This window comes from Ixodes scapularis, unplaced genomic scaffold (genome assembly GCF_016920785.2).
Source record: "Ixodes scapularis isolate PalLabHiFi unplaced genomic scaffold, ASM1692078v2 PGA_scaffold9__187_contigs__length_104089568, whole genome shotgun sequence".
NCBI classification, from domain to species: Eukaryota; Metazoa; Arthropoda; class Arachnida; order Ixodida; family Ixodidae; genus Ixodes; species Ixodes scapularis.
Genome location: NW_024609884.1, coordinates 27,295,195 through 27,319,635, shown reverse-complemented (window position 1 = coordinate 27,319,635; position 24,441 = coordinate 27,295,195). Strand labels below are relative to the sequence as shown.

General features: G+C 46.5%; 2 protein-coding genes across 5 annotated transcripts in view; one reads left to right on the top strand and one right to left on the bottom strand.

Moving 5' to 3' along the window:
- LOC8026885 (poly [ADP-ribose] polymerase 2) overlaps positions 1–10,088 on the bottom strand; it is a 30,676-nt gene extending 20,588 nt beyond the window's left edge. For all 4 annotated transcript variants that reach the window (XM_029980195.4, XM_042287320.1, XM_029980196.3 and 1 more), the window contains exons 1-9: positions 9,834–10,088; positions 8,471–8,604; positions 5,648–5,930; positions 3,873–3,972; positions 3,708–3,791; positions 3,548–3,632; positions 3,321–3,459; positions 3,201–3,264; positions 1,230–1,367 (exon numbers count right to left, since the gene is read on the bottom strand). In XM_029980195.4, the coding sequence (XP_029836055.3) occupies positions 1,230–1,367; positions 3,201–3,264; positions 3,321–3,459; positions 3,548–3,632; positions 3,708–3,791; positions 3,873–3,972; positions 5,648–5,930; positions 8,471–8,604; positions 9,834–9,892 (1,086 nt within the window). In that variant the 5' untranslated portion in view covers positions 9,893–10,088. The remainder of the gene's footprint in view (positions 1–1,229; positions 1,368–3,200; positions 3,265–3,320; positions 3,460–3,547; positions 3,633–3,707; positions 3,792–3,872; positions 3,973–5,647; positions 5,931–8,470; positions 8,605–9,833) is intronic.
- Positions 10,089–17,825: 7,737 nt separating this feature from the next.
- On the top strand, positions 17,826–24,074 carry LOC115320099. The gene is made up of 5 exons (XM_029980210.3): positions 17,826–18,051; positions 18,141–18,250; positions 19,334–19,538; positions 20,157–20,399; positions 23,782–24,074. Exons 1-5 carry the CDS (start codon positions 17,826–17,828, stop codon positions 24,072–24,074), a joined length of 1,077 nt encoding a protein of 358 aa, XP_029836070.3.
- Positions 24,075–24,441: the final 367 nt, after the last annotated feature.

Here is a 24,441-nt window from a genome sequence, read left to right as displayed (position 1 = left end):
ACTCTTTACTCTTGTACTTAAACATTTTGATTCAGGCAAAATATATTTTACTCGTAAACAAATAGATATTGAGTCGTATGAACACGACGTTATGTATGTTAAAGTAGATTTTCTTCTACTCTTGCGTCAAAATTAAATAACTGAATTTAATATTTTTGGTACCTAAGAACAAAAGTAAATTGCACGGACGATCGAAGAAACTATATAGTTAATCGTTTCACAACGGAAATAGTGTATATTGCCAAAACAACGCGGAAAATATATTCTCAATTTAGCGGTTTAAACCGGTTCGAACCGGTTTGAACCGTTATTTTTGGCTCCCCGGAACTGAACCGGAACCGAACCGAAAGCCGTGAACCCGAACCGGAACCGAACCGATAAAAATTTCGGTTCGACACCCTGGCCAAAGCACACAACTCAGCTGCGCCGCTACGCACTCTTGGCATGACGAAGCTGAGCCCAAGAATCAGCTTATTTCTGCAATATTTCCTTCAAACAGCACAGCACTTCATTCGCCGGCAAGTGTCACACTTCCCTGCTTGTACGAGGGAGGTGAGGCGGTGGTTTTACTCTTTGGCCACGAGAAGCAGAACCACTGGCGTAGATGTGCATTCCGATAGGAAACTGACTTCAAAAACATGTTCAAAATTAGGATTTCTTTTGGAACGCCGTAAAATGCTGCACGCGTCTTATATCTTTGTCAAATGGGCCGGGTTAGTGGTTTAGGATGATGCCCAGAAAGTTTCTACTGTCGATACCGGTTATAACAAAGTCAGTTATAGCAAAATAGTGGCTACAGCGAAGCAACCACGATTTCCCATTCCCATTTGCACTTCGTTATAACCGAAGTCGGTTATAACGAAATAGCGGATACAGCGAAGTGATTTTCGATTCCCTTTGACTTTGCTATAACCGGTTTCGACAGTAATAGAAACCATTTCTTCAGATTTAACAATTAAAAGGTTAATTGAGCAAACATAATTAAACTAATTATACCAACTATCATTCATTTTTGCAAATAGGCCCTTTGGCAGAGACCAATTCGATAATAACTTTTTTCCTGTGCAATGCACACTTTTCGCAGGAACGATTCGGCCCATGTTCCAAAAATGTCCAGCATATAAAAACCGCAATGAGTCTGCTTGCTTTAGCCAGCGCAAACGATCTTCAGAACAATTACTACTGAGTCAAAATCACCTTCAGGACAACTGCTACCGAGTCAAAATCACCTGATAATCGCTGTCATTTTTGTCCAATTCTGTCAGCTCACAATGTAGTGATGCATAGAACCGATCCAGAGGGTGAATATTCTTGACCGAAAGCTCGTTTTGATGCAGACGCACAGCTACTTCAATGTCTTCTAATGCCTGCAAGGAATTTGCAAATGTTAGGATACAGTAAGCATCGTTGAAGCTAAAACTAGAAGATTGAAATGCAGCCAAGTGCATTTTTTTAAAACCACCCCTTTCATACCCCACTATACAAGATAGTGAGGTGTCCTGGTAGGCAGAGGCAGACTTAGCCTTTTGCCACCCTAAGCAGCCTTTCATAGTGCTGCCCCCCCCCCTTCCCCAACTCCCACTCCCTATGGTCAGTGACCACAGGGAGCGAGGGTTGGAAAGGGGGAGAGGGCTATAAAGAATTAGCTAAGTTTGGAGTTAAAATTTTCAAAAGTAGCCAGATCTGGAGCTAGAATTCCCAAAGTAGCAAAATTCGGAGCTAGACATAAAAAAAGAGCCAATTAATTTGGTGGCGGCCACAAATTGGCCACCCCCGAAATTCTGCCGCACTAGGCAGCTCCCTACTCAGCCTATTGGCAAGCCTGCCCATGCTGGTAGGTATGAGCACTAAGTTCAGAAAAGTACCTTGGTAGAGCAAACACCTTGTACAACGAAAACCACTCAATTCTATGTGCATGCATTTGTGCCTGTGCCTTTCAAGTGCTACACAAAACTTGTGTAAGTGGTGCATCACTTATTCCACCCACACAAATGAGAAGACCAGCACACATAACCAAACTTTTGACTGCAACATGCCCTGGCATTGACAATTAAAGCAACCACAATGCTGAAAACACAAGTCTGACATGTTGAAAACAGATGGTTCCATATTTTTAATAGCCTCGACAATAAAGTCATAATCATTTCATTACACACTTACTGTTCAGCCCACATCTCCTTTGACCATAGAGTTTACAAACAAACATTAGATGGCAAAAGCCCAGTTTTCTTATGTACTTTGCAACCCTCAAGTGATGATTTTTTATAGCCTGCATACTTATAGCTAACCTACTTGCTTCAAACAATTTGATGCGGCACACAAGAGCAAGCCCTGTGACAGAACTTGCATTTACAACACACATTTGCAATGATGTCACTGTAGCCATTTAGTAGTCATATGAGAAGGGAGCAGATGAATGCAGTCAAATTTTGGTGTGATCAGGTAGTCTGTTTTTTATATCTTGCTGGCTTTTCACAAAATGGTTTATGACGTGATGGATTTTTAAGTGCAACAAGAAAGGAAGTCTGCCACTGATTGAAAAACTTTCCGTTATAGCCTCTTGCACTCAAAAAGTGAGCCAGTGGTAGCCCTTGGTTCTATCCTTCATGCAAACCACTACAATACATTTTAGCGGTAATCCTAGCAAAATATCTTCCGTCATAGTTTCACAACTTCATGATCTCGTCGCCAGGCAATTTTTTTTTTTTTTTTATGTGGTAATGTGGACGCACGGAATGCTTCCGGTTCTCTGTGAAACTCTTTTTTTTTTTTTCAATCAATTTAAAGCAAATTTTTTAGAAGTCACAAAAAAATGGGCTTCATACTTTTTCTATTTTTAATATCGAGTGTGTGCCTCAAATGACCCACGACTTTGATTAAATTTGGTGGTTGTGTCGAAACCTTGGAAAACGACCCGTGACCATGGAGAAGAGAGTGAGCGCAACTCAAACCCGCCAGTTCTCAATTGGTGGTTTTCGGGCGGAAAGAAACCGAATTTCGAGTTGCAAATTCTGTTCTGGGTGGTTGGGCTCTCATATGTCATGTACAACTAAAAACCTTGGCAAGCATAAATACCCTGTCAGTGTACCTTTAAGGTTCAACTGAGATAAAGTAAACAAAAAAGACTCTGTGTAAGGTGCTCAATAAACTTGTCCCTCTTCCAGGTGCAAAGCAAGACAAGAGAAGAATTCAAAGCTCACCTCAAGGAGCTGCATTTTTTCTTGTATCTTCTCACGTGTGTTAATCACATCTGGCCGCCGCCTCCTGTAATACTGAAGCATTGGAACCTCTTGTCTTGAGCAAAATATGCTTAATCTTACCCAAATGCATGAGGAATGCAGGAGTAGAATTCATTGCAGGCATCGGTCAGGCTGCTACCAAAGCATGCACTGTCCAGACAGTTTTCAATCTTGCGGAGAGCCTTGTATCCCGCCTGAATCTGTTCTTTCTTCAGTTTTCCTGCAGTTCAATCACAGACTGGTCAGTAAACAGAACAGGTATGCAAATCTGGTCTACATCTGTGTAACATAGATAAAACACATCATACCAAGGGGCATTTTCCTGATGTCAAACTGCATCTCCACAACATTCTTCTCCATTGCCTTGACATCAGAAATGAAGCGCATGACTTCCTGCAGAAGCACAAGAAGCAATTGAAGAAAAATGTTTGTTGGGTACAAACAGATAAATACGAAATATGTACTTACTGTTAGGCTTGGTTGAAGCCGGCTTTCGTTCGAACTCTTGTGAATCTCCTTCACGATATTCTCAAATTTGTCACTCTCATTTTCCTAGCGAGGCACATGAAATTACAGGGTTGTGGCTACCTTTTACCGGAAAATGCGTGAGAAAAAGAGTATTCCCATACTTACAACGCTGCTTTCATAGTCCATCTTGAGCATGTTATACTTTCCAGGTACTTTGACAAACTTTCTACGGTTTTCCCATTCATTGCGAGTCTTTTGCAGGAACCTATAAAGACCCAAAGTAGGATGGAAAAGCAGGTCAGAGACCAATCATCTCTCTTCAGAAAAGAGATGAGCTGCCAACTTGCACTCCTTAAGAAATGCACACCACAGTGTTCTTGATGCTCGTATTCAGCTAATGCGTCATTGCAGGTTCAAACTAGCAATTACATTGCACAGGAGCTAAAAGCCACACGCTACCTGATGCAACAGGTGAGCTGTCAATTTTGGTTTTCTAAAGCCACCCCCTTTGCAATAAGGGAGTCGTTGCATGTAACTCCCTGGTTGCAAGCATTTGTTATTCTAGGAAGCTAGGAAAAGTACCCTTATGTAGCTGTTGCAGTTATGACCATGGAGGTCTTAAGAGTCCAAGCCAAGTGCTGTGCAGATGTGATAGCGCTCTAATCTGCCGCTAAGATCAGTAGGCGGTCAGACCTAAGCAGCCAAATCTTTCCCAGAAAGAATCTGGCAAGAAAACTAGGGTTCCCAACCTCTGGAGTTTACTTCTGGTAAAATCTGAAAGGTCTTTTATAAATTTATCAGAGTTTACCCCTGTTCAAGTCTTAATTCTCAGAAATTCTATGCCCATCAGATGATATGTTGTTATAGTCACAATTGTCCAAACTTATGATCAAAAATAAGTAATGCCAAGACAAACAAATCAAGATACAAAAGCCATTTCAGTTAAGAACAATATTTTCAAGAAATCTATGGGACAGGGATTCCACTATAATAAAAATGCTGCCACCTCCTTCCAATAACCAGAATGGTGGCTGGCACAGTCACACTTTGGCTTTTGTTGTGACCCAGAAATAGAACATTGTCTTAAGGTCAGGACCTTAAGACAACATTGTCTTAAGGTCAGGATCGCTCCTCAAGGTTCCTGTCCTGGCTCTCTACCCCAAGACCAATGTAAAGTGTCTACCCCCCCCCCTCCCAAGCTTCCTTTTACAGCGGAGCTGTTAAGGGCTAGTTTCCCAGTATCATGTCCGTGGGCAAACAAACGTTGACACAAAACTCTGGGCAGCTGCTGCCATCTATGAGCGACGGCGGCAACCAGACGATCCTTGCTGGTTATCTGGTTCCCGCCGTCGCTCATAGATGGTGGCAACCTTTCCAGCCTTTCCACTGTGGTTTTCACCAGAGTGGAAAGGCTGAATGTCTCTAGGCGTCGTCCTAGAAGTCATCCTTGAGGTTGTCTTCGAGGTCGTCCTAGAAGTCGTCCTTGAGGTCGTCTTCAAGGTCATCCTAGATGTCATCCTCTAGGCGGTGTCCTTGAGGTCGTCCAAGAAGTCGTCCTCGAGGTCGTCTTAAACGTCGTCCTCTAAGCATCGTCCTAGACGTAAAGATAACAGCTTCGCTGGTCTCCCTTCTTCACCAGAGTGGAAAGGCTGAAAGTTTTTCATTGTGATCTCAAATTTCCAAGTTTATCATATAAACCCAAATTGAAAAAAGAGTTTCCTGGTGAATTTTAAAAGTAATATTTTCGATTTACTCAAAAACCTGGAATCCCACTGGTATCCAAGACACTGCAGCTTAGAAAAACATTATTTTCAGTCGAGCGAGAATGATCAAACCAAACACATCTCAACTGAAAAGTTCCGATCCATAAAGACTTCAAACTCAACAGCAGAAAACGTAACTGTCCTCGCCAAAACTACAGACCAAAACACAATACTTGCTTCTGTTCAAAGAGGAGCTTGGCCTTGACAATGTCGTCCTCGCATGGCGTGAGGGAGCAGCTGCCTTTCTCCCCCAATCGGCCCCAGTGGAACCAGACATAGTAGATGTCATAGAGCTTATCCTTGAGCAGCTGTAGCGAGAAGAATTTGTTCTGGTTGGCCTGCACGCTTGTCTGGCTCAACGTAGCGTCGTACACATCACAGCCCTCATTGTAGACGACTGCCTCGCCCTGAAGTTGCGTGCACAGGGGATCCACAGCTGGGATGACAAGGCGTGGCCCATCTAAGAAAAAGATGCATTTGAAAGGCGCCTCCCACGTGAAGCACTAATGCGGTAAACCGGCTAGAACAGTTTCCTACACTACTATTGACAGTCTGTGACGAAGAACAATGCTGTTGCACCCATGCAGCACATCCAAATTTTTTCTGGCACAAAATGCAGAAATTAAATGCAAGCCAGAAAGACTGACCATTCAGATATTCAGTTAATTATTTCAGGTTACAGGCAGTTTTACAAGGTTAGCCATTTTCGGCCCAGTAGAAGTGCATATGAGCGTGAAATAATTCAGAAGCATACGAGCGTGAAATAATTCAGAATAATCTGCCACCTGCCATCCCAATTTGTGTTGGCACTTCCTGGGTGGAATGACTAAGGTACTCATGTTTGTTTATTGCAGAAATATCTTTGAACCAGACATCTGCTTGTATTTATATACATGACAGGGGTGGAACTCATGAAATGTACTTTGGAGCAGCCACGGCAGCAGCTGAAACAGCTGTTTTCAAGCAGGTTGGGAGCAGCTAAGACTACATTCTGGAGCAGGTTAGGAGCAGCTCAGATCAGTTCTCACTGCACTTCAGCTAGTGTCTTAGACAAGCACGGGAGCAATTTCAATTGTGCTTAGCAGCACAGATGAACATGAGTGGTTAGGGATCTAGGTAGATGGGATAACAGTGTAACAGATTCGAAAACACTTTGTGAGCGAGAACCAAAAAGCAAGTACCATATGTTTCTGAAGATAGTGTTCTAGATTGTTTCTGAGTGGCTTTCAGCTGCTCAAAATTCAAACTAGCACTGTTTATCGCAAAACCCACACGTGCTCAACATAGTAATTATATGTGCAAACCACGTGACGTACGTAAGCAACAGACGTGCAATTGTGCGGAAGAACAGGGCAACAAATTTCGAGTTTATCCTATTGTGTAACTCAATATCGAAGCAGCAGACGACGATTAACGGAGTTATCGTATTCGAAGCGATAAGCAGGAGCAAGGTTAACGTATGCCGAGGAGATCTACCGCTCGCATGAGTGCTGCTGGCCGGCAAGGTTTCAAATTGGACCGCGTTTCAGTTCTATCAAATCACGATTTACCTTGCGTGAATGCGGTTCCAACTTCTAACGATGAAGTACTAAAAGGAATCTTCTGCTTATTTGTTTTCAACTGGCTGACGTCCGGATCCCAAGCCGCAAAGCCTCAGGCAATCTGACGCTTAACGACTCGACCTCACCTCGGCCGACTTGCTTAACCGCTTATGGTTGAAGAATAACAACTCAGTCGCAGGTAATGTAGCGCTTGGAATTTGACCCACCGTTTTTTCTCGTGCTTCCGAATCGGGATACAAAGGGAGAATAAACAGAACAAAGGATTACAAGGCCGACCAAGCTAAACGCGCTCATTGTTGCCAGTCAAGTCGATAGAAACCGAAACCAAGTCAAAATAAAAATGTTTTTTTTTTTGCCGCACGTTTTGCGATTTGGTGCATAATGGCGCGAGGTATTGACTGTGGCGCAGTTTCTGCAACAAGGTGCAGGATGGCGCAGACAAATGCGTCTGGCGCAAAATGGAACAAATGGCGCAGCCGTTCCACCCCTGACATGACTTCAGACAGAGATCAGTTTCGATTATGTGTAAGGTTCTGTGTTTATTTTGGGGGTATGTTTTCTGACAGATTCTGTGTTTTTGGTGTAAATTGGTTATAACTTAAGCAATTTACACAGAAAACACCGAACCTGTAGCAGAAAATTAAACCCCCCCAAAAAATACCCCCAATTTTGAGGGAAAAAAAAAAATAAACACTGAAAACACAGAACCCTAATTATGTGAAATCATAAAAAAAAATGCTATTGAAGCTGTACACGGTGTAGCTAGGCCATCCGGCACCCGGGGCTCTAATATCATTCGTAGCATCCCCCTCCCCTTCTCATTCACTGCCCCAATCGCAAACAACCTCAACCAGTGAAGCAGGGGAGGGAAGTCAGGTGTTGCTAAAGGTGGACACCTCCCACCTGACTGGGACACATAGTACCCGGGGCCCCCCCGGCACCCCTTGTTGCTACGCCACTGGCTCTACAACTTAAGTTTGCCAACAAAAAATAAAGCATTCCAAGACACCACAATCAAAGACAAGTTAAATAGTTCCTTTTTTTACGCTTAACTTGAACGTTGGAAATGCTTCTGCTACGTAAAAGGCCGACAACTCTTGTAAACAGTTCTTTGGCAGCAACATGTACAATGTTCCTTTGCCTTTGCAAATCAAACTGCTACCTCACTTCTCGGCCTATCTTTGTTAATGCTGTGAAGCCCCTCTCAGAAACACAGCTTTGTAGGCGCATTTGAGGCTTAATGCAAACTTGCTTTGAAAAATATTTATTTAATGACCAAAGAAGTGGGCACCATATGCGCCCTGCTGTTTGGTCATAAAAAGAAAAAATGCTTTTAGCCGTCTCAAGAGCGTCCAGGAAGAACAAGGTGACGAGTGGCAGTGAAAATGTACTTTAGTGGCCTTTTAACACACGAAACATATGAATCACATGGTCATACCGATTTTAATTGGAGTGTAGCTAGTAGATGCCAAACAGGTCGCCGGAGTTCCACCTGGACATATGACGCATGCTTCGGGATCATCCGAGTCGTCAGAACTTATGACAATGGTATCCAGTTTTGGCTTTTTCGAACTGCATAAAAAATTAAGCACAAGTTAGACAGAACGACTGTAAGGTTAGGTTATACGGTAGAGCCTTCCTTATGTCACTTCAAACACTTGGTTCATCATTTCTCACTAATAAACATCCAGTTTGTCAGATTCTATTTTGGCAAGTTTCATAAATCATAATGCAGCAACATATAGCTACCTGTGTGAAAACCACCTTATTATTTCATATACATCCTTTTGGAAAAATGACACTTGTCATGGCATTGCGTGTGCACTAGCACTAAAAGCTATTTCCTCCACATCTTTCAAGAGTGTCGACTTTGTTCATGTTGGCCCACCTCTTGTGCCAAATGCTCTAGAATATATTATGGAACTAAGTGATACTTGTGGTAGTTGTTGCATTCCCTTTCTCATTTCTTCAAAGAACTCCAAAGCATCCAGCACTAACAATGGCCTAACAGCCTGAAGTAGATCGAATGCTCTCCCATACCATGGCTATACACCTGGCTAAACCAAACATGACCCTTCCCATTGGTCACTCAATGAGTCTTACTAGGATGGTGGTAGAAGGATGGACATTCAATACATCAATGTCACAATAGACCCCTATCGAAAATGCGCTGTTGGAAGCTGTGGAATCCCTCAGCAATATCAGGTATACAGACACTGTCCAAGTTGGAACCCTAGAAATGTTACTAATTCCATCTCATCACCACCTTATATTGTTGAAGACTTGAATGTTCCGCGGTGTCCGTCATTGTTAAGTGGTTCATACCTTGTAACCGGCACGCGACTTTCGAAAGGGGACTAAATGTAACATAAACGGAAAAATGGTGTTACCCAGTATTTGGCAGGAAGTCATCAGTACTTCCTGAAATGTTGACAAATAAATATTTAAAAAAATTATTACTTTGTAGATGGTTGAGCGTTGCTTTCTAATTTACAATAAGGAAAGAGGGACAAAGACACATATCTGATAGACACAAGCACTGTCTTGTCTGTTTGTCTTCAATGTCCCTCCTATCGTAAAATATATATATATATTTTTTTTTATGTGAAAGTGACGTACAAAAAAATGACACTAAGAGAAAACCACACCATGTTGGTTGATCGCTTATGGCGATTTTATCCGAGTCTGCAATTTGGGGATGCGAAGCAAACATTAGGGTCGTACACGCACGCTCAGTGTACGAGTCTGCGCTCTTTGTTACAACAGAGATAAGCGCCTCCCGAGCAGCACCATAATCTTACCATTGAATTTTGGTGTTTCTTGTATTCCGTTCCTTCGTCATTTCTCCTGTCTTAGCCATATGCGATGTGGAAAAGATAGGTATTAAGATATGTGTCGAAGGAGCTGTCACAAAGTGAGGTCGGCGGGGCTTCTGGCGTTGATACCTGTCCCTTGACAATCGCTGCGTTCAGATGAAGTTGCTAAGAGGCCAGGTCTAGGAGATATGTTGCGATCTAAGACTGCTTCAAAATGTCATTAGGATAAAACAAACACACCGCTGCCACCGCTGCAGCTCTCAAGCGCGAGCTGGCGCCGGTTGAGAGCGCGTTCGGCGCGTTCGCGCGGGTAAAAAAGGAATCCCCCGTACCAGTGTTGCCAGGTGTCCTTAACAAATATGGCCATAACGCAAAAAAAAAAAAAAAAAGAAATAAAAGAGTTGAGTTCTTGGGTTTCATCTAGCGGGTTTTATTTACAATAATATTAAAACAATTAAAAATAAAAGGTTTTGAAATTCTAGAGCAAGATCAATATTTATCTATATATTTTATCACTTTGTCTCTTGAAGTCACTTATGGTTAGACTCGATCTGGACTCGATATCGAAACCATTGATCGAAATTAAATGGACACTGACAGGGTATTTATGCTCGCCGAGGTTTTCAGTTGTACGTGACATATGAGAGCTCAACTATCCAGAACAGAATTTGCAGCTCGAAATTTGGTTTCTTTCCGCCCGCTCGCTCACTCTCTTTTTCGCGGTCACGGGCCGTTTTCTAAGGTATCGATGCGACCACCAAATTTAATCAAAGTCGTGGGTCACTGAAGGCACACACTCAATATTAAAAATAGAAAAAAATATGAAACCCATTTTTTGTGGCTTCTAAAAAGCTGTAAATACGTTATTGAAAAAAAAGTTTCACAGACAACCGGAAGCATCCTGTGCGTTCGTCGTTTCGCGTATCGTGGGACTCGCGGGGACGGCGATGGCAGCGGACGACTGGCGTGGGGCCTCTATTTCAGAACTGTCGTTCGCGGTACCGGCGAATTCTGTCTACCGTTAAAAAAGAAATTTGGGACTGATCAAAAGAATTGGTATTCATCCCGTACGACACGCCCGGCCACCAAGCCGATTTGCACGAAGACGTCGCCGAGCCGTCGCTCCCTTCTCGTGGCTGAAGACAACGCTCGCGCAAACGTCAAGCACGACGTGTCTACTTCGAGTTCAATATGCACGCGTACGATTTCTTTACTAGGTGCGAATGTACCCAAAGCGTGGTGCTTCCCGACTTCGACCCGGGAGTGCTTTTGCTAGAAAAAAATCGACAGCAAACTTTCCAACTTACAGTTTACAGGCTCGATTATTACTAAGGGAAGAGATCCACCAGACACAAGATGCCCCAGTAGCTCAGTGGGAAAGACGTTCGCTTCACACGTAGTAGGACCGGGTTCGATCTCCTGCGATTTTTTTTTTCAAACATTTTCCGATGTTTACATATCTTTTTCTCTTTTTTTTACAATCATCACTGAAGAAACAAACAAAAAAATAACAAACAAATGTTGTGGACGATACTTCGCTGAATTAAACGGTATGGGATTTCCGTTTTGACACCTGCGAACTCAATGTAATCACTTTCCACAAACTGCAAGGAGCATATAAATCAGGTAGCGTCCGCTTTCCGAGGTGCCCGTAAATGCTCTACAGGAATTGCAGCCAGCCATTGATCCCGATCCCGTTGATCTTTCGGAAACTCTGTCGCACAATGCCACTTTTTTTCGGATGCAGGACATGTGAGCCAGCTCTTCACGCAACATCTTGGGTTTATTCTTTTCGGAGCCGATCATGGAAATTCACCACGGGCACTCACTACTCATCTCCAACTCCTCAATGTACAAAACAACTCATCTTGGAGTACAGAACAACGAGCGGAACAAGCATAACTGCAAAAGAATCGCACGGCAAGCAGTTCCCGCACGCCGCATCGCACGCCGCATGTCGTGTCGTCTGCTACCGGAGAGGAGAAAAAAAAACGCACGGTCGGGTGTTGCCACGTGACTTCCGCCAGTCACTCTTCTCTCCACTTCTCCGACCTCCGTCGGGTTTCGGTTTCGGTTTCGAGCAGTTGCGTCTTTTGGCTTTATTAAAGAAATACGCTACTCTGTTGCAAAATATTAATTGGGTAGTGCTCCGACACCATAATGAAGCGCCTGGCAAAAAGTTAAAAACAATTTTTGGGGGGGTGTCAGTGTCACTCAGTTGGGAAACTGCCGTAGAGACTGCTCTGAAAAAGTGGCCCCAATCTGTCCACCAGAACCGAACTAATGGCGAACACAACTAGGGGTGTCGCGAACTTTTGTCGAACCAGATTTTTTGGTCGAACTTTCGGGGTTCGAGTGGGTCAAACCGGTTCGACGAACCTTCGCACTTTTCACCGGATTCGACCGGTTCGACCAGTGGGTTCGACTTTGTGGACAGTGTGGCCACACCTTGATACAAGCATGTCTAGGTATGGAAAAAAAATTTTATGCAAAGGGTTATTTTATATTGTGAACACCTGCAATTAAAAGAAACTAATTCTAATCAATGAAGAAGTTAATAACTTTATTTTTATTACTGTATTAACTTAAGTCGCCAATCAGCGCTGCACTTAATTCATCTCTTAGCCATTATTATTTTATTTTATTTTATTTTATTGACTTTGTTTCTATTCTTTTGTTCTGATTGATACTTACCCTGAATGTACCCCCCCCCCCCCCCTCATGTAATGCCCTTAATTGGGCCTTTGAGGTACCATGAATAAATAAATAAATAAATCATCCAATCCGAAGCCAACTGGCCAGCCTGTCGAGCATGCGCACACGAGTCGAACCTCAATAGAAGGTTCGTCGAAATTTCCACTAAAAGTTTGAAAAAGTCGAACCTGGTCGAACTCGAACCGCGGCCGGTTCGCGACACCCCTAAACACAGCGCCGTCATTTCTCCCATTGCGGCCACTCGAGGAACTGCACGTTACTTCTATTCTGGCTTTCATCGGTCGTTTGGGCGCCGAAACAGATACAGCGGAAGAGGTTACAGGAGTGCCACCCCCGTCTGCCCAGCGGACGCGCCGCGAATTTCTACCGAAGCTAAAATGCACCTAGGTCGGGACGCGCTACCTGAAAGGACCGCTGAGGCATGGTTGTATAGAAACAATGTTAATTGTTCTGCAAAACCTTGCAAACTAAAGATTCCAATTGGCGAGCGGCTTGCCGATTGCTGGCCTCAAAGGCTTCTTCCTGGCGCCGGGTTACTGCTGCCTGCTGATCTGGATGTAGGTGATCTAGGGCCAACCGAATCTGCCGCCCAAAAAGAAGCTCTGCGGGGCTCCTTCCAGTGGAAGTACTGGGAAGAATATCTTGGTCGAAAAGAAACCTGGCAAGACGGGTTGACCAGTCGCCGCGAATGATTTTCTTCAGTGATTTCTTGGTCTCTTGAACCATCCTTTCGGCTTGCCCGTTCGAGGAGGGATGGTAGGGTGCCGCAAGGACTTGGCGGATGCCATTTCTACGAAGAAACTCGTTAAAATCTCCTGAAGTGAAAGCAGTACCGTTATCCGACACCAAAACATCAGGCAATCCATGCGTAGCGAACAGCGTACGTAGAGCTGCGATCACTGTCGAAGCTGACATGGACTTGACTCGTTGAACTTCCAACCACTTAGAGTGCGAATCTACTACGATGAAGAAAAACTCCCCCTGGAAGGGGCCCGCGAAATCAACGTGTAGCCTCGACCATGGTCTTGTTGTGAATTCCCATGGGTGGAGGGGTGCCCGGGCTGGCGCGTTTCGTGACTCCTGGCACGGAAAGCAGCAACGTACTCGGCGCTCTATGTCCTGGTCAAGTCCCGGCCACCATACATAGCCCCTTGAAAGGCCCTTCATCCTCACCACGCCAGGGTGACCACTGTGAAGTAGGTCCAGAACTTCTTCTCGAAGAAGCGGTGGTACGATAACACGGCTGCCCCACAAGATACAACTGTTGTAAACAGACAGTTCATCACGGCGATCGTAGTATGGCTTGAAAACTTCGGAAGGTTTCTCAGATGGCCAGCCATGCAAAGTCCAACGCAGTACGAGGGCGAGAACGCGATCCTTCCTTGTTAGGAAAGCTATCTTCTTTGAGTCGACAGGCACCTCGGGGGTGGACTCAATGAGCAAAACGTCATGAAGGGGAGGTACCTCGAAGTCCTGAACCTTCTGCAGAAGGCGGCTGAAAAGGTCAGCATTTCCCATCTGCCGGCCAGGTCGGTAAATGTGCTCGTAGTCGTACTGCGCCAACATCAGGCTCCAGTGCAAAAGGCGTGGTGACAAGACCTGGGGAATCGGGTTGTTGTGGTGCAGCAACCCCAGAAGGGGCTTGTGGTCCGTAAAGATCTTGAAATGCCGTCCGTACAGAAATTGATGAAACTTGTTCACTCCCGCTATGACAGCCAAAGCCTCACGATCCGTCTGTGAGTAGTTTCGTTCTGCTTGTGTCATTGTCCTTGACCCGAACGCTACTGGAGATTCTTGACCCGACGGTGAGACATAGCTCATGACGAATCCTAACCCATACGAAGAAGCATCACAGGCCAATACCAAGGGAAGGGCGACATCATAATGTGCCAGAACCACGGACGACTGTAATAAATCCTTGGCTTGTCGGAAAGCTGTCGCTTCTTCCCTTCCCCATTTCCATGCAGCACCGTTGTCCAGCAACCGATGAAGAGGCTCCAAAACATGAGCAGCCCCTTTCAGAAACCGACCATAGAAATTTAAGAGGCCAAGGAAAGACTGCAATTGCTGTTTGTCTTCCGGTTCGGGAGCGGTCTTGATGGCCAGAACCTTGTCTTCCGTAGGATGTATGCCTTTCCTGTCAACTTGGTACCCCAGGAACGTCACTTGAGGCACTCCGAACTTGCACTTGCCCTTGTTCAGACGGAGACCGTCGTCACTGATTCTCTTCAGCACGCCCCTTCGTGTTCTTCACTGTTTCTACCACCAATCACAATGTCGTCGAGGAACACCAGAACACCATCAAGTCCGGCGAGCAATTCTTCCATGTAACGTTGGAAGATCGCTACGGCTGTAGCAACGCCGAACTGTAGACGTGTGACCCAGAAAAGTCCTCGATGAGTGTCGACCGTTTGGAGATCTGCTGTAACCTTGTCTACTTCCTTCTGGTGGTATGCCTGTTCCAAGTCTAGCTGGGAAAACTTCTGGCAGCCAGCCAGTTTGGCAAACAGCTGATCAGCCGTAGGCAAAGGGTATGTTTCCCACCGGAGGGCACGGTTTACCGTACACTTGTAATCGCCGCATAGGCGGATGTTCCCATTCTTCTTGAGAATGGGCACCGAGGGGGTTGCCCAGGAAGAGTGACGAACAGGCTCAAATATTCCTTGTTCCACCAGTTTATCGATGGCCTCGTCGACTTTTGGCAGCAGCGGAAGTGGCACCTGGCGGGCCTTAAAAAACTTGGGACTCACGGCGGGGTCGATATCTACACGAACTGGCGGCCCCTTGCTTCTCCCGAGTCCTGCTTGGAACAGCTCAGAAAATTCGTCCATCACATTACGGACTGTGGCTGCCTCAACATGCTGCAACGAGGCGTCGACATGGTTGACACCCTCCAGGGAAATGCCCAAGGACCGGAACCAGTCGCGCCCTAAGAGACTGACGCCAAATCCCTTTACAACCAGAAGCTAAAATTCCACGCTTTTGCCCTTGAAGGAAACGTCCGCTGTTGCTTTTCCAAGAATCCGAAGACTCTGCCGTGTATAAGAGCGCAGCTGGAAGGTGCACGGCTTGAGGCTGCTTTTGGAAATGCGGAGCTGGCGCATCACACGCGGGTTGACAACCGTAAAAGCCGACCCGGAGTCAACTTCCATCCGCAGATTGCAACCGTTGATTACTACATCGCAAAATACGGGTGGCTCCACGGCGAAGACACAGTAGTCTCTCATCAATGGGTCCACCGTCTCCAGCCTGTTGTTGCAGATTGCTGACCGTCGACGTTCGGCTCTCTCCTTTTGGCGGCACGCAGCGACAATGTGGCCCTTGTTATTACAGAAGTGGCACACCGCCCCAACGAAGCGGCACGTTTTTGCGTTATGCGCTCCATTGCAACGCCAGCATGTACCTGGCGAACCTGGCTTCAGGCTGCCCTCCATAGTTTCAGCTGTGCAGCTGGATTCGGTAGGCGGAGAGCTTGTCGCGCGCGGTGCGGTGTTTCCACGCGGCGACCTTGACGTTGCGTCGATCCCCACGCGATAGGTTTCTGATACCGCCGTAGGCTCCGGTTTAGCAGAGGTACGGATTTCGATGGTCTGGAATTTGGCTAGCTCCGCTGCCTTCGCCATGTCTAGGGTCTTGCACAGTGTTAGGTTCGGGTCGGCGAGTAGACGTCGCTGCAACGCGTCGTCTTGAACGCCGCAAACTCCGCGGTCACGAAGCATGTCGTCGAGCATCTCACCGAACTCGCAGTGCTCCGACAAACGTCGGAGATCTGCTACGAAATCTGCGATAGACTCCCCAGAACGCTGGCCCCGCTTGAACTGGAATCGCGCGAAGGTTACCGGCGGCAGGGGAGCGAAGTGCTCATGAAGCTTGAGTATGATGTCCTTGTATGGTGTTTCGACTGGAGCTCTTGGCGAACAGAGGCAGCGCAAGATGGCATATTTGGCCGAGCCACAGACGCTGCAGAGAACGGCTCGTTTCTTCTCTGGCGTGGTGATATCGTTCGCCACGAAGTAAAATTCCAGGCGCTCGATATAGCGTGGTCAGGATGCAGGGTCATCTGGCGTAAACTCTTCGAAGGGTGCATACGCAGTCATACTTGCTGCGGTGGAGCGCTGTCGTTGCCGAGACCTCACGTTTACCTCGTCGCCAGTGTAATGTAGTCCGCTCGAGGCGTCGGGTGCGTCAGGCACGGAGGACCAAGGGTTTATTTGTACATGTACGTTGTATGTGGTGCTCTAGGTCGAGCAGCCGTAACCGAACGGGGGCACGCGGAAGGAGACCTCGCTCGCGCAGCTGCCGGCGCTCGCGTGGACCGTCGCTGTCTCGCGGCCGGCATGCCACCACAGACCAGTACACGACACAAATTCATCAATTTGATTAAACAGACAGCCGATTGTGCCAGCGCGGCACTTAGCTTAAGTTTGGGAACTGGTGTAAGCTTAGAAAGTTCAAGGGGTTTGATGAATCATTGACAAGTGTGTTTGCACACCCCAGCTCGAAGCACGCACGTGGAGCGAAAGCTCGCGCTGCAGAACCGAGGGATCCAGGGCTGAATCCCCAACCCTGCCCGTTTCGATGGAGGAGCATGGCGTGTGGTCGTGTATCACAACTGCATGATGCACGTTAAGACCCCAAGCTAGCACTGGTACCGGACTGGCTAAATTTCTCGTCTACAACGGAAATACCAGACACCCATTGAGGCTGACGCTATAACTCTCGCTGTGTAAACAAACACACAACACAGTTAGGTAAATCGAACGAATTTTATGCACCGGGGCACTGTCGTTTCTGTCCTCGTGCTAATGGAATGTGCAGGAACCTTACTTTTACGCCACCCTCCGCTAAAGACGGCAACATGGCCGTGTTTAGTGGAGGCAGGTGCAGATGAAGACGAGGATCGTATCAGGACGATCAGCCTGAGGTGGGGGGGTTGTTCACCTAATTAGACCACAGCTATAAATACAAAATTCCTCGTTAGTGAACTAAAGATCTTCGTACAAAATCGTCGCGATGTCTTCTACAAAACAAGTGGCTCTAAATCGCGGTAAAGGAACCAACGACGAAGACACGGAGTTTTTCTCTTCAAGTAGGACAGTTGTCGATCAAAAACAGAACGACGAGCCGACCACCGCGAGCCCTGCCCTGTTCAGGGCTCCGTCCAGTTGGAAAAGAATGAACTGGCCTTTGCACAGCTGGTCCCCAGTGCGTCGGGGACATTCCGACGGTAATGTGACAATCCCGAGGGACGTGGCCACGAGCATGTCTTCGGAGGTCCTCGTGTCGCCCAATCGTCAGTCCGCAGGTGTCATCAAGAGGAAGCGTGTCGTCGACGTGGGACAGAAAACTGTGGATCAAATGAACGAACTTGCGCGCTATGTGAACACCAAGGGACCCTGTGCTATATGTAATACACCGGGGACTGTTGTGACATTGACACAGATTAAGAAGCGGAGGCGAAAATTCATGCACCACTGGTCCAAGCATGGTTAGTGGCAGATTCCACCTTTGTGCCTTTCTTTGTATATTTGGTGTGGAACCAACGACTTATTCTCTGGATCACTGTTTGTGTGGCAGGTACGGAGACCGCGAAAAGATCTCCTGAGCTATGGTCTGCAGACGCCTCGACGCCTCCTTTGGGCCATGTCATCAAGCCGAAGGCAGTCTCTTGGACGGAACATCGTGAGGTCGGCAGAGGCACTAGATCTGCAAGACAAATTAGGGCTCTTTCTTCTTGATTCTTTTCATTTTCTCGGGGTCGTCTGACACATTACAAGTGACCTCCTATACTCGTCATTCCGGTTTCTCTGACTTTCCTGGGTTATGTATATCTGACTTGCTGCAGGGTCAGTCTTAATGGAATGTCAGTGTGCACGATAGACCATTTCAGATGCCAAGCAGCTTTCATTGAAGTCGTGGACTCACCCGTTTTGAAGTGCTACCTGGCGCGTCTCTATAGATTTAATAGTATAACACCCAAATTACTGCATCCTGAGCCTGACGTTCTAAAAAATGTGGACTATTTGAATCGACGTGATATTTCACGTTGATTCCAATAGTCCACATTCCACTGACGTTTCAAGATCCCTGGTTAGCGCAAATTTGCCGCTGGCCACTTATCAGACTCGCGGATTTCAACGAACGAATAGAAAAGACGTAGCGCGGTGAGGGAGAGCAGAACCGAACTGCATGACGTCCCGCACAAAGCGTGTATTAATGAGGTCACTAGTTTGCTTTCATGATGCCTTGATTGACCAAGACCTTCGATAAAACCGTAGGCGTTAATTGCATCATATCATAGGGACTTGTCAACGGTGGCAGTGCCGTCCAAAGGGAGGGGTTCGGGGTTCCCGAACGGCGATAGTTAATAATGTTATACTAAACCCCCCCCCCCCCCCACCCCCTTTGTTTTTCCCTCGGCATAAACAGCGTACTGACCGTACTGAGCGCATCATTACCTTTCCAATACTTCGTTTCAGGCTTCAGCTTAAATTTCAGACGCAGCCGACGCTAAGCGATAGGGGGAACAATCAAGCCTTGTCAAAAGCGCGTCACTAGGCCTTTTTTGTATATGATTGGTTCAGCGATGATAGAACACCTATAGAAACACGACGAATTCACCATCATGGTGCGCTTTTGACGCTTTCTGATTGGTCCCATTAACTCGTAGCGTCGGCTGCAGTCTGGACTTAAGGTGAAACAAAGTATAGTCGTCAACAGTTAATTAAAATCAAATTGTTCATACTTTTTTTTTTCTTTCTTAATTTAAGACTGAGGGCGAAATAGCAGCTCTCCATACACAGCGCGAAGTGGGCTTGGACCTAGTGAGCAACGACACTGGCGCTTTCCTGCTGCTTGTCAGCGTTGTGGCTCTCGTCGTGGGCGTCCTGGTGATTATCAAAGCCACTGAGAACAGCGTCAAGGAGTACCTCTGTCTAGTCACTCCGGCAGCCTCCATGGACAGTGCCTTGCAGAGTAGGTCCGCTAAAAGTACTGCCATGTTTTTGTGTTACAAAAAAAGTAAGGTTACATTTTAACAAAGAAGTTTGAGAAGTATGATACGTACACACATATATAAAATTAGCAAATTGATAATTAGGAAGTGAACTCTTCTCGTTTTATAAGCTGCATCTAAATTCATCAAGGTCGCCCTTGTTATAACTGTTCCATTTTCCGCGCTAACTGTTTTTTTTATTTTTTTTTTATTTTTTAGTAATAAGTTTACGATATTGATTTATGTTCGTGTATTCACGGTTTAGCTAGATTCCTCAGATTCCATTGGGTACAATTGACTTTGTTTCGTAGATTATATACGCATCGCTGCGGAAGGCGCTGACGCATCGCTGCGTCAGCGCCTTCGGTATAGTATAGTTTTTTACCAGTAGATGATTCCATTGTGCTAGATCTCGTACCATATATGTGCCCTACTATGTTAAGCTACGTCCTCATGCCGGACCCCTCCGCATGGATTATCATATATAATACATAGATTCGCGAGCAACGCTAAATGGCAAATTCGGTCGAACCGATCTTTCGATCTCCAAATGAGCGGAATTATTTGAGAGGGCTCAGACTCTCCGTTACTTCGTTCAGTGGCGAGCGAAGAGCTGGAGCTCGAGGGGGGCGTTCAAGAGCCGACGGAAGGCAAGCGGCTGGATGGCGAGGAAGACAAGCAGGGACTTCTGGATTCGCCCCTATGGTCCGGACAGGACCGGGCGGCCCGCAAGATCCAGCGGTGGTACCGGCAATGCCAGGCTAACCACAGGGAGGGACGGGACCAAGCGCGCAGGAAGCGCACTGACCGCTGGGTCCAGTCTCTCCGCGCTTTTCTAAGTCGTAAGTTAAACCATCGGGGAGGCCCGCCATCTTCATCTCCCAAAAGCGCCATGCGTCATTGACGGTTGACTACATTTTTGGAAGAGCTGAAAGCCCATTAGCTCCCCTGGCCACACCCTTGGTGTACCGCGTCGTGGACACCGATGGGGCGAGAGCTCGTAGCTTTGGAATGGTCCCTGCACTTTCACACCTGTAGTGTTTTACAATATGGCACACTACATAAAACGGTGTATAGCGTATTTACACTGACATCAGACATCACAATCAAATTGCGGATTGAAATAAAATTGGGTAATGCGAAATGCATGTGCGAAATGCACGCGGTCAGGGTTTGCTCGCGGTACGAGCTCAACACGACATGATATAGGCAGGGGTGGATTTAAAAAGGAAAAAAGGGGGTGGGGCGTTTTTTTTAAATTTCCTAAGGGCGACATTTTTATAGAAAAACTGGCATACAGCAGCTTTTTTTTAGGAAGAAATGTTTAGTTTTTTGGGGATATGGCAATTGTTAGGTCAACGAAATATATCGCGGCAATGCTCTACCCGTGACGTCACGTCTTTTCGTGACGTGAGGTCCGTTCACGACGTCAGATCTCTCTGCGGAACTCGCCCCCCCCCCCCCCCCCCCACCAAAAAAAAAAAAAAAAAACATCACAAGTCAACAAACTAAATTCCTACCGATAAATCCGGCCCTGAACGGGCGGCGCTGCGCATGGGCGCCGCCATACCGGCCTACAGTTTGTGTTTCCTCTTATTTTCATCACTTCGCTCCATCATTACCACAGCAGGACAGGTTATTGCCTTTTTAGATTTGACTCTGGCCTCCCCAGCATTGGCCTTTGTGGAGGCTCGTCAATGCCCGCTTCAGTGGCTCGGTATATCGGTAAGACCAGAGAAGGTGGGCTATGGCGGCAGTAATCTGGTGCCTGTGCAAAGCGTCTATAATTTTTTTTTTTTTTTATGTCTGCAAATGTTTTACTATAGGGACCAAGCGAAAGGTTCGTATGTTCTTAGTTTTAACTAAATAAAAAAAAAACGCATCTCCACGTAGTGAATGATGTTGATTGGGGCGAAGCTCTGGTGGTGCTTGTCTGCGTAGACGCTGAGCCGCAGCATGCCAAGCCTTTCGTTCGTTTTCATCCATGTCACGCTGCGGTCAAATGCTCAAATGCGTATATAACCACATTTCATACCACACATTCTCTTTCTGACATGGATGAAAACGAACGAAAGGCTCGGCATGCTGCGGCTCACCATCTACGCAGACAAGCACCACCAGAGCTTCGCCCCAATCAACATCATTCACCACGTGCAGATGCGGTTGTTATGTTTTTTTGTGTTTTTTTTTTGTTTTGTTTTTTGCCCTACACGAGCCCCCGACGCCGGGCATCGGAAGGAGCTTCGCCCCTAAAAAAACGAAAATCCGGATATTCAGATCTGTCCAAGATGGCGCCGCCGTCAGGCTGTGGAGTCTCGGCCATCGGCGAAAGGAATGTATACATGCCTTCAGCGCGCCCCAAATTGAAATTAGAATTACTCACTTTCCCGTTCCTTAGCAAGATCCCTTAGTCAACCGAAATGAGTCTAGAAAGGCAGTATAACCTCTTGTGCGACCATAAATAGTGACGAAGTGGAGAGACCCGAATAAATCGAAACAAAATGTGATGGTACAGTTAATGCCTGCCCAATGGTTGGCTTTTCCATGCTTCGTCGTCGTTGCGCCTGCTTCACATATTTGCTACTAGAGGCGCCAAAACCCCATGCAGAAATGCAGACGACTTTTCTTCGCTGCCCGCTGCTAGTCCACTGTGATGCCATTTGTGAATTGAATACATTCGTAACCCATGCTATATAGCAGGCGCAGGGCACCGTCAGTATAGATTTCATATATAAAAGAAGTATACCTTTCTTTTAGCTTTCACGTCTTGGTTTTGCTTCTCTGCTGAAATGCTACCAGACCTCTCTCAGGTGCTTGTCATATCAACAACAGAAATAGTCAGTGCCAGTTAAAAAGGAGACAGACAGGCTGGCGGACTTCTACAACGTTGAAACAGCGACCACTTAGCGTTTTTATTGCTACTGGAGCAGAGCCGCAAAACATATGGCCCGCGGACTACATGCGGCAGTCAAGTGGTTTTTCTCAGGACCGCGAACGCGTCCCCGCTGACCGAAAACCTGCGCACCCATCGGCAGCACTCTGACCGGGAATCTTCATATATACATTTTTAATTTGCTTTTTAAGTGCACAGTCCCTTGATGTTTTTGACCGGTCTGTTGTGGTCCGCACTGTTTTTCACGTATACAGTTCTAGAGCTTTAAAGACTTCGTAGATAGTGGCATTGTTGGTGAAGATCTTCTTGGGGCTTCGTGGATAGTGGCTTGTCAGTCACGGATGCCGAGTAGTTTATGAAAATTGGCCTGAAATACCTAGTACATAGAAGTTGCAAGAAATCTTTGTAATGGTTGACATCGTTCTTTACCTTTGCGTATTTCAGAGCGCCATGGTGTATAAGTGTATCCCCCGCAGTATCACCAGCTGCATGCAACGGCTTTTTCGGCATATTTCCTTTTTTCTGCAAAATCTCTGTGAAGTTCTTCAGCGCACACAACACCCTCACTAGCTTCTCTGGTGAATAGTATAGTCCTCCTCTATCCTGGTGCCTGGGGAGAGAATTACAAGGAGCCATAAAAGCCTGCTTAATGACCCATAGGAAGTGCAACTCACGAGTCCGAGTTGCACATAGGCACGCAACAGTAAGGTATCACTGGAGTTAGAATGCAGCAGAAGGTGCTGATGTGCCCACGATCAATAAATGGAATGAAATGACCGCGCGTGTACGTGTGGCGTCGCGGTGTGCGTGCCACGAGACGCAGACAGCCTCGTGCTATTGAGCTATGCCGGCAATTGCTAAGCGCTCTATCTGCCGGTCAAACGACGACCGAAAGAAGTTACTCGTGTCACAAAAAAATTACGTGATCAAGTGACCTATTTGATCACGTAAGGTCACGTTACCGCGCAACTTAACATAGAAAACTTACGTTACCGCATAGCTTAACGGATAACGTAGCTTACGCTAGCTACAGTGAACTGTAGCAGCAGGCAGGGGACAAACGTCGTCTGCGTTTCTGTATGGGGTTTTGGCGCCCCTAGTTGCAAATCTGTGAAGTAAGCGCGACGACGAAAAAGCAACCATTGGGCAGGCATTTTCAGTATAAAGGAGGCTGTGTACAGTTATTATGGCTCTCTCTGTGCACAACTGCCTGAAACGTCTATATATGTATATCGTTTTTTTTGTTTTTTTTTTTTTGTAATATTTGAGAAAGCCACACTACGATCTTCCGAAAAGGCGCAAAGTGACTGGGTGTCCGCGTGTACGAGCAGGCCTTCAGAAGCGGTGGCAGAAGAGGCGCGTGGACAGGCCCTCGGAGACTCCGGCCGACAGACCGCTGCCGGCACTCACAGCGGCGCCCTGCACGACCGTCGACTGCCCCCTTAGCGAGCCGAGCCGAGGACCCAGCGACACGGAGCTGCACACCGCGGACGGGCCGAGCACCTGCAACTCCCGGTGCTTGCTCAGCGGACATTCGCAGCGCAGCGACGGAGAGCGGGTTGTGCAGCACTGCAGCAGTGCCCCAGTGACGGCCCCTCACATCCCTTCTCGGCCGCTAAATTAAACGAATATTTTATCCTTGGTTCAGTTGAGAAAACATGTCAAAATCCTCTTGGTTACTCTTAAACAGCGACTGATGACCTTTCGTAAGCTATATATATATATATATATATATATATACAAACCCCACAATCATGCGTATTCATGGCTTGCACTTACATGTTGCACCACCGAATTTGTGTTTCTCGTCAATAACAAGTATGACCACCAGCATGATGAGGTGACGTCATGTACGAGTCGTGTACAGTTTATGAACGTCGTTGCTCAATATATTTCCACGCGTCCGTGTTAAATTGATTTAGATTTAGTATATCAAGAGTAGTCTTCTGCAGAGCCGTTGATAAAGATGCATACGTAAAATGTTCACGAGT